The following is a 15,590-nucleotide window of genomic DNA, read 5'->3' on the forward strand; positions in this document are numbered from 1 at the left end:
AAGGGACATTAACAAATGGACAATTGGTTTTATTGACTTTTTCAACAAATTGGCAACTTTGTCCAAGATGAACCTTAATTTCATTGGGGGTGTTCGGGGGGGAGAAAATTGTTTCAGTGAATGTGCGCCCTGAATGTTCTTCTGTCTTTGCAGAATCTGGCTTACATCGACAGCAGATCTTCTTGCAAAGACCCTCAAACATTGCAGCAATAGAAGGACAAGATGTGGTCCTGGAGTGTGCTGTGTCTGGATACCCCACACCCACTGTCTTCTGGATGCGAGGAGAGGAAGTCATCCCAACAAGGCATGTAGACATTTTTTTTTTTTTTGTCACGGAAATATCTACATAAAGGTTATTCTACTGGAAATGAGGGCACGATGGTCACCTAGTCACCTGCCGAATCCTTGACCTCCATCTGTCAACTTTCACTTACAGTATGGTTGGAACAAGAACAAGAGGAAAGAAGAGAACCAAAAAAATTCTAATGTAATAACATAGGTTTGAGGCTTGGGAAGGTGACCGGTAGACCATGGTGGAATTTGTTTGTGTTTCAAAAATGGTTGGACAACATGGCCAAAATGTTCTATTTTGGCCATTTTTTGTTTAATGTGCATGGACGTGGCATCTCATACAGACGTCACATTTTTGTTGTGTGCCTTGGGCCATGTTATTTGTATAACTAGAACTGTTTTCTAGGTATTATTTGTCAATATTGTCTTAGCAATGAATCAAGATGTCTTGGTCTCCTGGTTACCTTCTTAGCCTACAAGCAACATCATTTCTTGGGTTCTCCTCATTTTCTTATTAACATTTGTACTATTACCTTTGGGTACTAAATTATCTGATTACTAAAAGATGGCGGATATTGGATGTAAAGAGATTCTTTGGCTCTGAAGGACCTGCTATACTGTACTTTGTGTGAACAGTGTATTGAATTGAAGAGATGGCATGTAATACTTCATTTCTCCTGTGGTGGCACTGTAGGGAAATATAACACATGATACGGTGTTACCCTACCGATTGCTGCTGATCGCTGGGAAATTCAGCTAATTTTAGACACCTCGTCCTACATAAAAATAACTACATATTAGTTGGAGAAGACATAATCAATCTATCTATCTATCTATCTATCTATCTATCTATCTATCTATTATCTATCTCCTATCTATCTATCTATCTATCTATCTATCTATCTATCTATCTATTATCTATCTATCTATCTATCTATCTATCTCCTATCTATCTATCTATCTATCTATTCATCTAGCATCTACAATATCTATCTATCTATCTCCTATCTATCTATCTCCTATCTATCTATCTATCTATCTATCTATCTATCTATCTATCTCCTATCTATCTATCTATCTATCTATCTATCTATCAATCTCCTATCTATCTATCTATCTATCTATCTATCTATCTATCTATCTATCAATCTCCTATCTATCTATCTATCTATCTATCTCCTATCTATCTATCTATCTATCTATCTATCTATCTATCTATCTATCTATTCATCTAGCATCTACAATATCTATCTATCTATCTATCTATCTATCTATCTATCTATCTATCTATCTTCTATCTATCTATCTATCTATCTTCTATCTATCTATCTATCTATCTATCTATCTATCTATCATCTATCTATCTATCTATCTATCTATCTATCTATCTATCTATCTATTCATCTAGCATCTACAATATCTATCTATCTATCTATCTATCTATCTATCTATCTATCTATCTATCTATCTCCTATCTATCTATCTCCTATCTATCTATCTATCTATCTATCTATCTATCTATCTATCTATCTCCTATCTATCTATCTATTCATCTAGCATCTACAATATCTATCTATCTATCTATCTATCTATCTATCTATCTATCTATCTATCTATCTATCTATCTATTCATCTAGCATCTACAATACCTATCTATCTATCTATCTATCTATCTATCGATCTATCTCTCTCTATCTATCTATCTATCTATCTATCTATCTACCTATCTCTACAATATCTATCTAACTTTCTATCTATTTATCTATCTGTTCAGCTAGCTTATATCTATCTATTTAGTTATCTATCTAATATATGTCTATCTATCTATCTATCTATCTATCTATCTATCTATCTGCCTCCTATCTATCTGCCTCCTATCTATCTATCTATCTATCTAGCCCAACCCGATGGGCTACAATGACTACCGACCTGTAGCACTGACATCACACCTGATGAAGGTCCTAGAGAGACTGGTCCTGACACACCTACGCCCCCTAGTGAGCTTCGCTCTGGACCCCCTCCAGTTTGCCTACCGGCCAGGCATTGGGGTAGATGATGCCATCATCCACCTTCTTCATAGAGCTCTCTCTCACCTGGAGAAACCCGGGAACACTGTGAGAATAATGTTCTTTGACTTCTCTAGTGCTTTCAACACCATTCAGCCAGGGCTACTGAGGGAGAAGCTGAACCTTGGTGGTGTGGACCATCACCTGTCCAACTGGATCCTAGACTACCTGACAAACCGCCCTCAGTATGTGAGAGCCCGGGACTGTGTGTCTGACACTGTGATCTGTAGTACGGGGGCACCATAAGGTCCAGTTCTTGCCCCATTTCTCTTCACACTGTACACTGCTGACTTTAGGCACAACTCCTCCAGCTGTTACTTACAGAAGTCCTCCGATGACTCTGCTATAGTCGGCCTTATCACTGATGGCGACGATAGGGAATACAGAGACTTAAACCGGGATTTTGTTGAATGGTGCCAGCGGAATCAGCTCAGGATTAATGCTGGGAAGACCAAGGAGATGGTGGTGGACTTTAGTAAATGGACAAGTGCTCTGACCCTGGTGGAGATCCAAGGAACAGGTCTTGAGATAGTCAGGACCTATAAGTACCTGGGCGTGCTCCTCAATAATAAACTAGACTGGGCTGATCACCTGGAGGCGCTGCACAGAAAGGGCCACAGCAGACTCTACCTGCTCAGGAGGCTGAGGGCCTTCGGAGTCCGGGGGACACTTCTTAGGGCTTTCTTCAACTCTGTGGTTGCCTCAGCCATCTTTTTCGGTGTGGGCTGCTGGGGGAGCAGTATATCAACCAGGGACAGAAATAGACTTGACAGGCTGATCAGGAGGGCCAGCTCTGTCCTGGGGAGCCCCCTGGACCCAGTACAGGTGGTGGGTGACAGAAGGATACTGTCCGTGGTGACCTCCATGCGGGAGAACAAATCCCACCCCATGTATGGGACCTTGATGGGACTCGGCAGCACTGTAAGTGACCGTCTGCTTCACCCCAAGTGTGAGAAGGAGCTATCGCAGGTCCTTCCTTCCAACCGCGACCAGGCTGTATAATCTACATCAGACCAAGCGAAGATCACTCCGCACAGAGAACTAAATGATTATGACGATGACCATGAGGTCTTCCTCTTTCTCTTCTGTTTTTTTTTTTTTTTTTTTTTTTTTTTTTCCTTAGCTGCCATGGACTCCTAGTATATCTTCTCTTCTCAGCTTGTCTGTGTCTACGTCTGTAATATATTACTCTGTATTATCCTGTATCTGTATTACTATGCAGCTGTAACACGCTGAAATTTCCCCAATGTGGGACTATTAAAGGATTATCTTATCTTATCTTATCTATCATCTATCTATCTATCTATCTATCTATCTATCTATCTATCTATCTCCTATCTATCTATCTCCTATCTATCTATCTATCTATCTATCTATCTATCTATCTATTTATCATTTCTATGTCTTCTAAATACACTATATACTTGTTACAAGGTCGCCTGCCACTTATGGCTGTATGTCTCTATTCCAGTAATATAAATATCTCGCTATAGCTGCTTTTTATTTCGCTTTCCGCACTGTTTTTATAAGAATTGTCTTAAATACATCACATTTTTATTACACGGCGTAATTCTGCTTTCTAACTTTTCTTTTATGAGGTCTGGGAGCGGCTGTATGTTATTTTTCAATCATTACAAATTCATAGAATATGTAGCTTTCAGATGTAATGACAACATAGTGGAAAGTGCGAGAGATAACATGTAACACCTGCAAGCCGAGATATCATTAATTCTGATTGTGCCGGATTGTTCCATTGGAAAAGACTATTGTATTTTTCAAGATGCATCATACACTTCACTGACTATAGAGTGGGAAATTACAGGACTGGGAGGCAAAAAGGGCTCGAAAACCCGGCACAAAGCAATGAAGTAAATGCAATCGTACAGGATACGTGAATGGTTTTAAACACACAAGTAACCGGGTAGAGTAAACACTCGGCAAAGGTTTTTGGAATAAAATTACATCTAATTTGACTTTTTTTGCTTTTACGACTTCTACCCAGTTGGCGTCACCAATGTCTATTCGTTCAACATCGGGAAGTATGTGTCGGACTTGATATTTCATGAAGATTCAGTGTTGGTCTCCCAGTCGTCTTCCCATCCTACAAGCCTTCATCGTTAGATTTCAATTTTTCTTGGTTCTCCTTGTGTCGTGGCCCTGTCATTCCCATTATCCATTCTTTGCCATGTTCCTTGGGTTTCCTGAGATATGTAGAGCTCATGTAGTAACGATCAAGGACGACAGAGGAATGTAAAGTAGTTCCATGTTAATGGAATCGAGAAGAAAGTTCCCGGTTAGATATTCCATAACTAGGCTGGAATAAAAGCATTAAAATACCCATAAGACCCAAAATTCTAAATGAATCAAAACATAGAAAAGACCTCCTGCTAAATTTTTGTTAAATATTTTTGTAAAATTAATAGACTTTTTTGTAGTTATGATTAGAGATGAGCGAACACTAAAATGTCCGAGGTTCGAAATCCGATTCGAACAGCCGCACACTGTTCGGCTGTTCGAAAGGATTTCGAACCCCATTATAGTCTATGGGGGGAAATGCTCGTTTCAGGGGTAGGCAAAATTCGATACAATTATACCAAGTCCACGAGTGACGGTCGGGCTGGATTCCCCTTGAAGTCTTCTCCCGGCGCAGCACCCCCGCGGTGTCTTCCGGCTGGAATTCACTCTGCCTAGGCATCGGGGCCTAGGCAGAGCCGATTGCGCATGCGCGATCGGCTCTGCTCGACCCAACGCCTGAGCAGAGCCGACTGCGAATGTGAGGGCATGCCCGCGCATGCGGAGTCGGCTCTGCCTAGGCCGGATGCCTAGGCAGAGTGAATTCCACCCGGAAGACGACGCGGGGACGCTGCACGGAGAAGACTTCGGAAAGGTAAGAGAAGAACCAGCGATGATTGGCAGAATGTATAGCATTCTGCCAATCAACGCTGGTTCTGCATCAAACCTTAAACTTTGAACAGCTAGTAGTGTTCGATCGAACACTACTCGCTCATCTCTAATTATGATTTATACCCAGTTGGCGTCACCAATGTCTGTTCGTTCAACATTGGGAACTATGTGTCAAACTTGATATTTCATGAATATTCAGTGTTGGTCTCCCAGTCATCTTACCATCCTACAAGCCTTTATAGTTAGGTTACAATTGGTTCTTCTTGTGTCGTGGCCCTGTCGTTCCAATTATCCATTCTTTACTATGTTCCTTTGGTTTCCTGAGATATGTAGAGCTCATGTAGTAACGCTCAAGGACGACAGAGGAATGTAAAGTAGTTCCGTGCTAATGGAATCGAGAAGAAAGTTCCCGGCTAGATATTCCATAATAATGTCTTCAAAATTCTGAAGAGTTCCAAGACTAGAACAAAAGCATTAGATTAAGTTCACACGAGGGGCGGTATGGTGGATTTTGGCACCGAGAGTGACGCGGGGAGCCCGTCACTCTTGGGTCAAAACCCGCCTGCCAAGACTGTCGCGGTCGTGGCTCCCCCCTTCCCCGGAGTCGGCTCAAATGAACGGGCCGATTCCAGAGGTTGCTGCCGCCAGGAATCCACCTGAAGAAAGGGCAGCCTGGTGGTCTACATAGGTGAAGGGGATGGATTATAACTTGTATTACGCTCCATATTCCGCCCCCTCTGTGCCAGTTTGAACGGACCTTTAAAATACTCATTGATCCACAATTCTAATTAACCAAACATAGAGAAAACTTCCTATGAAATTTTCGTTAACAATTTTGTAAAATATTTTTGTAAAATTATTAGAATTTTTTGCGGTTATGGCTTATACCCAGGTGGCTGTTTTTCCGACTTGGCAATGTTTGATTCATTCAACAATCGGAAGTACATGTCAGACTTGAGATATCATAAAAATTCAGCGTTAGCCTCCTGGTCAACTTATCAGCCTACAAGCCGGTAATTTTCCTTGGTTCTCTTCCTTGCGTCATGTCCCTGTCATTACGATTATCCATTCATTACCATGTTCCTTCAGCTTCTTGAGACATTCGGATGTATGTAGAGCTCTCGCTGTATAGTAAGGCTATATAAGTTCCAAGTTGATGAAATTGAGGAGGAAAGTTCCGGCTAGATGGATATTTTCCAATACAATGTCTTCAAAATCAGTAAATTTCGCAGGACAGAGAAAAAGTAATTAAACGCCCATAAATCCCACCGTTTTTATTAAACCTTATGCTAAAATTTTTGTTCATAATTTTGTAATATTATAAAATCTAAATGGACTTTTTTCTCCTTAATGGATTAGACCCAGTTCAGTTCATACTGGGAATTATATGGCAAACTATATATTTCTCCAAACTTCAGCCTTGGTCTCCCGGTCATCTTCTGGGAAACACTCTTCAATTCTTCCATGTTCATTTTGGGCTATCATGCTTCTCCATATTATATTCTCCATGTTGCTGTTGAAGAGGATGGTTCGTCGCCTCCACCAACTTTGCATCATTTATTAGGTTCTACCCTATTAATGGAATATTCTCTCTAGCCCCTACCATCTCTGAGCAACCAATGCTGTTAGTTTTGGTAGCTGATATCAGTAGGCTCTTTACTTAGTCTTGGGCAGGACCGGGGATGGGGTTGTGATTCAGAGCACCAATTAGAGGCAGATATATTCAGAGCTCTGAATCTTGCCCCCTTGCCTGCTCCTGCCCGACACCACCCACTTGACAGTAGAGAGTCCAATTATTATAATTAAGTTGGGGGGAGGGGGTAAAAGGTTCTCTCAGGGCTAGTTCACATGGGGATTCATGTGTGTTCATTCTATCGCGGCAGCCGCAACGGGCCTACCGGTGCAGTGCATGGCTTCCTGTCTCAACTTTCCGCTCCGGATTATGTCCAAATGAATGGGTCTAGTCCGGAGGGTGCTGTCATAAGGCAGCTGACTCAGATGCGGAATCTGCCTGAAGAAAGGGCAGCTCGGTAGAGGAAGAAAGAATGCTAGAGGTCTTCATAGACCTCTATCATGAGGGGGTGGATTTTGAGGTGGATTCCGCGCCAAAATCCACCCCCTCTTGCCCCGTGTGAACTAGCCCTTAACGTGGCTCTACCATATCAACTAATTCTGTCCACCCCAATCAATACAAGCCAACCGATATTTCACAAAATTATATTTCAATGTTTATCTTACGTAACGTGACCTTTCTGCCCTTCGCGCTTCTTAACTTATCTCTTTCATATATTCCAGGACAAGAAAATATTCTCTCCTCGGAAGCAGCAATTTACTGATTACTAACGTGACGGATGACGACACGGGAACCTACACCTGTCTGGTTGCTTACAAAAGTGAAAACAGCAGTGCGATGGCGGAGCTCAGCGTCATGGGTAGGTGGTCCGGTTTATTATTTTACCTGATGCCCTTTATTGTTTTATTTTACTCCATTTTGAATTTTCTGAAAAATTACAATCCCCTCGTCATCTAAGAAACAACACGGGATTCCAAAGAAGAATCTAGCTAGCGTAGGGGGTTCTGGTCTTCGGATCCGAAAAACGGAAACCCAATCTGCTTAAGAAGAGACCCCGTAGACTATAATGGGGTTTAACGGGTTTCCACCTGAAAAATGGTTTACAAGTAGAGATGAGCGAACACTAAAATGTCCGAGGTTTGAAATCCGATTTGAACAGCCGCACACTGTTCGACTGTTCAAATGGATTTTGAACCCCATTATACTCTATGGAGGGGAAATGCTCGTTTCAGGGGTAGGCAACATTTGATAAAATTATACTTACCAAGTCCACGAGTGATGGTCGGGCTGGATCCTCCTTGAAGTATTTTCCCGGCGCAGTGCCCCCGCGTCTTCTTCCGGCTGGAATTCACTCTGCCTAGGCATCGGGGCCTAGGCAGAGTCGACTGTGCATGCGCGGTCGGCTCTGCCCGGCCGGACGCCTGAGCAGAGCCGACTGCGCATGCGAGGGCAAGCCCGCGCATGCGCAGTCGGCTCTGCCTAGGCCGGATGCCTAGGCAGAGTGAATTCCAGCCGGAAGACGCCGCGGGGAAGCTGCACGGAGAAGACTTCTAAAGGTAAGAGAAGAACCAGCGTTGATTGGCCGACTGTATAGCATTCTGCCAATCAACGCTGTTTCTGCATCGAACCTTAAACTTCGAACAGCTAGTAGTGTTCGATCGAGTACGAGTATTTCGAATACCGTATTATTCGATCGAACACCTACTCGATCGAACACTACTTGCTCATCTCTATTTACAAGCGGGATGGAGGATGGAAACCCAAAACGGCCACCCAACGCAGGTGCGACCGCAGCCTTACTCCAGTCAAAACCAACAGACAGAACTAGAAGAGGTAGATAAAAAGGGATAACATGAATGCAGGACCTGACAACACAGGATACATTGTAGTCTGTAACCATGGAGAACCATAAGAGAGTTCATTAAAAACATTTAAAATGTGTTTCTTTTTTTTAGTTCAGATTAGATTTGACTTTACAAATCTGGAACATTTGGCACCTTCTTCTGTAAATCTTCATTAGAGATGAGCGAACAGTGTTCTATCGAACTCATGTTCGATCGGATATTAGGCTGTTCGGCATGTTCGAATCGAATCGAACACCGCGTGGTAAAGTGCGCCATTACTCGATTCCCCTCCCACCTTCCCTGGCGCCTTTTTTGCTCCAATAACAGCGCAGGGTAGGTGGGACAGGAACTACGACACCGGTGACGTTGAAAAAAGTAGGCAAAACCCATTGGCTGCCGAAAACATGTGACCTCTAATTTAAAAGAACAGCGACGCCCAGCTTCGCGTCATTCTGAGCTTGCAATTCACCGAGGACGGAGGTTTCCGTCCAGTTAGCTAGGGCTTAGATTCTGGGTAGGCAGGGACAGGCTAGGATAGGAAGGAGAAGACAACCAACAGCTCTTGTAAGAGCTAAATTCCAGGGAGAAGCTTGTCAGTGTAACGTGGCACTGACGGGCTCAATCGCCGCAACCCAGCTTTCCCAGGATCCTGAATGGAATACACTGTCAGTGTATTCCCGTATACCCGATATATACCCCGATACCCGTTCCAACGGTGTGCCCCCCCACCTTCACCCCAGAAATACCCTGCAAGTCCCCTAGCAATAGAATTGGGGCTATATACACCCACAATTTTTACTACTGGTATACAGTGCCATTGTCTGACTGGGAATTCAAAGAGTATATTGGGAATACAAATACCCTCATTTCTTGCTACTGCCATATAGTGCCAGTTTCTGACTGGTAATTCAAAGAATATATTGGGGTTATAAATACCCTCATTTCTTGCTACTGCCATATAGTGCCAGTTTCTGACTGGTAATTCAAAGAATATATTGGGGTTACGTGCACCCACAATTTTTACTACTGGTATACAGTGCCATTGTCTGACTGGGAATTCAAAGAATATATTGGGGTTACGTGCACCCACAATTTTTACTACTGGTATACAGTGCCATTGTCTGACTGGGAATTCAAAGAATATATTGGGGTTATAAATACCCTCATTTCTTGCTACTGCCATATAGTGCCAGTTTCTGACTGGTAATTCAAAGAATATATTGGGGTTACGTGCACCCACAATTTTTACTACTGGTATACAGTGCCAATTTCTAACTAGGAATTCAAAATGCGCAAGGCTCCCGGAAAGGGACGTGGACGAGGCCGTGGGCGAGGTCGGGGGAATGGTTCTGGGGAGCAAGGTAGCAGTGAAGCCACAGGGCGTCCCGTGCCTACTCCTGTGGGGCAGCAAGCATTGCGCCACTCCACAGTGCCAGGGTTGCTTGCCACATTAACTAAACTGCAGGGTACAAACCTTAGTAGGCCCGAGAACCAGGAACAGGTCTTGCAATGGCTGTCAGAGAACGCTTACAGCACATTGTCCAGCAGCCAGTCAGACTCTGCCTCCTCTCCTCCTATTACCCAACAGTCTTGTCTTCCTTCCTCCCAAAATTCCGAAGCTTTACAGAACAATAACCCAAACTGTCCCTGCTCCCCAGAGCTGTTCTCCGCTCCTTTCATTGTCCCTCAACCTGCCTCTCCACGTCACGATTCCACGAACCTAACAGAGGAGCATCTGTGTCCAGATGCTCAAACACTAGAGTCTCCTCCATCTCCGTTCGATTTGGTGGTGGATGACCAGCAACCCACCCTCATCGACGATGATGTGACGCAGTTGCCGTCAGGGCATCCAGTTGACCGGCACATTGTGCGGGAGGAGGAGATGAGACAGGAGTTGGAAGAGGAAGTGGTGGATGATGAGGACACTGACCCGACCTGGACAGGGGGGATGTCAAGCGGGGAAAGTAGTGTGGATGTTGAGGCAGGTGCAGCACCAAAAAGGGTAGCTAGAGGCAGAGGCAGAGGTCAGCAGCTTAGGCGAAGCCAGGCCACACCCGGAATCTCCCAAGATGTTCCAGTTCGTACCCAGCCCCGAAAAACTCCCACCTCGAGGGCACGTTTCTCGAAGGTGTGGAGTTTTTTCAAGGAATGCGCCGAGGACAGATATAGTGTTGTCTGCACAATTTGCCTCTCGAAATTGATTAGGGGCTCTGAGAAGAGCAACCTGTCCACCACTTCAATGCGCCGTCATTTGGAATCCAAGCACTGGAATCAGTGGCAGGCAGCAACGGCAGGACAAAGGCCGCCTGCCGTTCACGCCACTGCCACTGCCTCTGCCACTGCCTCTGCCACTGCCACTGCTGACTGTGCTGGCGATGCACTCCAGAGGACGAGCCAGGACACCACTTCATCTGCCTCCGCCACTTTGTTGACTTCTACCTCATCCTCCCCTGGTCCTGTCTTATCTCCTTCTCCTGCACCATCAAAGGCACCATCAGGCGTTTCTTTACAACAACCCACCATCTCTCAGACATTGGAGCGGCGGCAGAAATACACTGCTAACCACCCACACGCGCAAGCCTTGAACGCCAACATCGCTAAACTGCTGGCCCAGGAGATGTTGGCGTTCCGGCTTGTTGAAACTCCCGCCTTCCTGGACCTGATGGCAACTGCGGCACCTCGCTATGCCGTCCCTAGCCGTCACTACTTCTCCCGGTGTGCCGTCCCTGCCTTGCACCAGCACGTGTCACTCAACATCAGGCGGGCCCTTAGTTCCGCGCTTTGCACAAAGGTCCACTTGACCACCGACGCGTGGACAAGTGCATGCGGACAGGGACGCTACATTTCACTGACGGCACACTGGGTGAATGTAGTTGAGGCTGGGACTGCTTCCCAAACTGGCCCGGTGTACCTCGTCTCCCCGCCTAACATTCCTGGCAGGGACACGAGAAGAACACCCCCCTCCTCCTCCTCCTCTACCGCCTCCTCCTCCGCCACCGCCTCCTCCTCCGCCACCGCCTCCTCCTCCGCTGTTAGATTGACCCCAGCTACGAGTTGGAAACGTTGCAGCACTGGCGTTGGTAGACGTCAGCAGGCTGTGCTGAAGCTGATCAGCTTGGGGGACAGACAGCACACTGCCTCCGAGGTGAGGGATGCCCTCCTCGATGAGACGGCAATATGGTTTGAGCCGCTGCACCTGGGCCCAGGCATGGTCGTTTGTGATAACGGCCGGAACCTGGTAGCAGCTCTGGAGCTTGCCGGACTCCAACATGTTCCATGCCTGGCCCACGTCTTCAACCTAGTGGTGCAACGTTTCCTAAAGAGCTACCCCAATGTTCCAGAGCTACTGGTGAAAGTGCGGCGCATGTGCGCCCACTTTCGCAAGTCGACAGTAGCCGCTGCTAGCTTAAAATCTCTCCAGCAACGCCTGCATGTGCCACAACACCGGCTTTTGTGCGACGTCCCCACACGCTGGAACTCAACGTTTCAGATGTTGAATAGAGTGGTTGAGCAGCAGAAACCTTTGATGGAATACCAGCTACAAAACCCTAGGGTGCCACAAAGTCAGCTGCCTCAGTTTCACATCCATGAGTGGCCATGGATGAGAGACCTTTGTGACATCCTACGGGTCTTTGAGGAGTCCACAAGGAGGGTGAGCTCTGAGGATGCGATGGTGAGCCTTACAATCCCGCTCTTGTGTGTTCTGAGAGAATCCCTGATTGACATCAGGGATAACTCAGATCACACAGAGGAGTTAGGGATAGCATCCGATCCGTCACAGCTGGAGTGTAGGTCCACACATCTGTCCGCTTCACTGCGTTTAATGGAGGAGGAGGAGGAGGAGGAGGAGGAGGAGGAAGAAGAGTTGTCCGATGATGTGATGGTGATACAGGAGGCTTCCAGGCAACTTCGAATCGTCCCATTGTTGCAGCGCGGATGGGTAGACATGGAGGATGAGGAGGAAATGGAGATTGAACTTTCCGGTGGGGCCAGAGGAGTCATGCCAACTAACACTGTGGCAGACATGGCTGAGTTCATGTTGGGGTGCTTTACAACCGACAAGCGTATTGTCAAAATCATGGAGGACAACCAGTACTGGATCTTTGCTATCCTTGACCCCCGGTATAAAAACAACATCTCGTCTTTTATTACGGTAGAGGGGAGGGCCAATCGCATCAATGCTTGCCACAGGCAATTGGTGCAGAATATGATGGAGATGTTTCCAGCATGTGACGTTGGCGGCAGGGAGGGCAGTTCCTCCAGTAGGCAACCAAGTTCTCACCGGTCCACACAAACGAGGGGCACACTGTCTAAGGTCTGGGACACCTTGATGGCACCCCCTCGCCAAAGTGCCGCCACGGAGGGTCCTAGTGTCACCAGGCGTGAGAAGTATAGGCGCATGTTGCGGGAATACCTTTCCGACCACAGCCCTGTCCTCTCCGACCCCTCTGCGCCCTACACGTATTGGGTGTCGAAGTTGGACCTGTGGCTTGAACTTGCCCTATATGCCTTGGAGGTGCTGTCCTGTCCTGCCGCCAGCGTCCTATCTGAGAGGGTGTTCAGTGCAGCCGGTGGCATCATCACTGACAAGCGCACCCGTCTGTCAGCTGAGAGTGCCGACCGGCTCACTTTGATAAAAATGAACCACCACTGGGTAGAGCCGTCATTTTTGTGCCCACCTGTGTAAAGCACCCCAACATGAAACTCCATGTCTGTACTCAACCTCTCCAATTCCTCCGCATCCTCATACTCATCCACCATAAGCGTTGCACAATTCTGCTAATACTAGGCTCCCTCCACCCTGATTTCCCCCAACTCTGCTGGTTAGAGGCTCCCTCCACCCTGATTTCCACCAACTCTGCTGGTTAGAGGCTCCCTCCACCATGAATTGGTCCAAACTGGGTTTTTTAGAGGCTCCCTCCACCATGAATTGGTCCAAACTTGGCTGTTTAGAGGCTCCCTCCACCATGAATTGGTCCAAACTGGGCTGGTTAGAGGCTCCCTCCACCATTAATTGGTCCAAACTGGGCTGGTTAGAGGCTCCCTCCACCATGAATTTGCCCAAACTGGGCTGTTTAGAGGCTCCCTCCACCATGAATTTGCCCAAACTGGGCTGTTTAGAGGCTCCCTCCACCATGAATTGGTCCAAACTGGGTTTTTTAGAGACTCCCTCCACCATGAATTGGTCCAAACTGGGCTGGTTAGAGGCTCCCTCCACCATTAATTTGCCCAAACTGGGCTGGTTAGAGGCTCCCTCCACCATGAATTGGTCCAAGCTGGGTTTTTTAGAGGCTCCCTCCACCATGAATTTGCCCAAACTGGGCTGGTTAGAGGCTCCCTCCACCATTAATTGGTCCAAACTGGGCTGGTTAGAGGCTCCCTCCACCATGAATTGGTCCAAACTGGGCTGGTTAGAGGCTCCCTCCACCATGAATTTGCCCAAACTGGGCTGGTTAGAGGCTCCCTCCACCATTAATTGGTCCAAACTGGGCTGGTTAGAGGCTTCCTCCACCATGAATTTGCCCAAACTGGGCTGTTTAGAGGCTCCCTCCACCATGAATTGGTCCAAACTGGGTTTTTTAGAGGCTCCCTCCACCATGAATTTGCCCAAACTGGGCTGTTTAGAGGCTCCCTCCACCATGAATTGGTCCAAACTGGGCTGGTTAGAGGCTCCCTCCACCATGAATTGGTCCAAACTGGGCTGGTTAGAGGCTCCCTCCACCATTAATTGGTCCAAACTGGGCTGGTTAGAGGCTCCCTCCACCATGAATTGGTCCAAACTGGGTTTTTTAGAGGCTCCCTCCACCATGAATTTGCCCAAACTGGGCTGTTTAGAGGCTCCCTCCACCATGAATTGGTCCAAACTGGGCTGGTTAGAGGCTCCCTCCACCATTAATTGGTCCAAACTGGGCTGGTTAGAGGCTCCCTCCACCATGAATTGGTCCAAACTGGGCTGGTTAGAGGCTCCCTCCACCATGAATTTGCCCAAACTGGGCTGTTTAGAGGCTCCCTCCACCATTAATTGGTCCAAACTGGGCTGGTTAGAGGCTCCCTCCACCATGAATTTGCCCAAACTGGGCTGTTTAGAGGCTCCCTCCACCATGAATTGGTCCAAACTGGGTATTTTAGAGGCTCCCTCCACCATTAATTGGTCCAAACTGGGCTGGTTAGAGGCTCCCTCCACCATGAATTGGTCCAAACTGGGCTGGTTAGAGGCTCCCTCCACCATGAATTTGCCCAAACTGGGCTGTTTAGAGGCTCCCTCCACCATTAATTGGTCCAAACTGGGCTGGTTAGAGGCTCCCTCCACCATGAATTTGCCCAAACTGGGCTGTTTAGAGGCTCCCTCCACCATGAATTGGTCCAAACTGGGTTTTTTAGAGGCTCCCTCCACCATAAATTGGTCCAAACTGGGCTGGTTAGAGGCTCCCTCCACCATGAATTTCCCAAAACTTGGCTGTTTAGAGGCTCCCTCCACCATTAATTGGTCCAAACTGGGCTGGTTAGAGGCTCCCTCCACCATGAATTGGTCCAAACTGGGCTGGTTAGAGGCTCCCTCCACCATGAATTTGCCCAAACTGGGCTGTTTAGAGGCTCCCTCCACCATTAATTGGTCCAAACTGGGCTGGTTAGAGGCTCCCTCCACCATGAATTTGCCCAAACTGGGCTGTTTAGAGGCTCCCTCCACCATGAATTGGTCCAAACTGGGTATTTTAGAGGCTCCCTCCACCATTAATTGGTCCAAACTGGGCTGGTTAGAGGCTCCCTCCACCATTAATTGGTCCAAACTGGGCTGGTTAGAGGCTCCCTCCACCATGAATTTGCCCAAACTGGGCTGTTTAGAGGCTCCCTCCACCATTAATTGGTCCAAACTGGGCTGGTTAGAGGCTCCCTCCACCATGAATTTGCCCA

General features: G+C 46.8%; 1 protein-coding gene across 6 annotated transcripts in view; it reads left to right on the forward strand.

The window, feature by feature from the left end:
• Positions 1-15,590, forward strand: part of DCC (DCC netrin 1 receptor) — a 634,243-nt gene that overhangs the window by 327,827 nt on the left and 290,826 nt on the right. For all 6 annotated transcript variants that reach the window (XM_075267856.1, XM_075267865.1, XM_075267883.1 and 3 more), the window contains exons 4-5: positions 154-304; positions 7,557-7,693. In XM_075267856.1, the coding sequence (XP_075123957.1) occupies positions 154-304; positions 7,557-7,693 (288 nt within the window). The remainder of the gene's footprint in view (positions 1-153; positions 305-7,556; positions 7,694-15,590) is intronic.

Source organism: Leptodactylus fuscus, chromosome 1 (genome assembly GCF_031893055.1).
Source record: "Leptodactylus fuscus isolate aLepFus1 chromosome 1, aLepFus1.hap2, whole genome shotgun sequence".
Classification (NCBI taxonomy): domain Eukaryota; kingdom Metazoa; phylum Chordata; class Amphibia; order Anura; family Leptodactylidae; genus Leptodactylus; species Leptodactylus fuscus.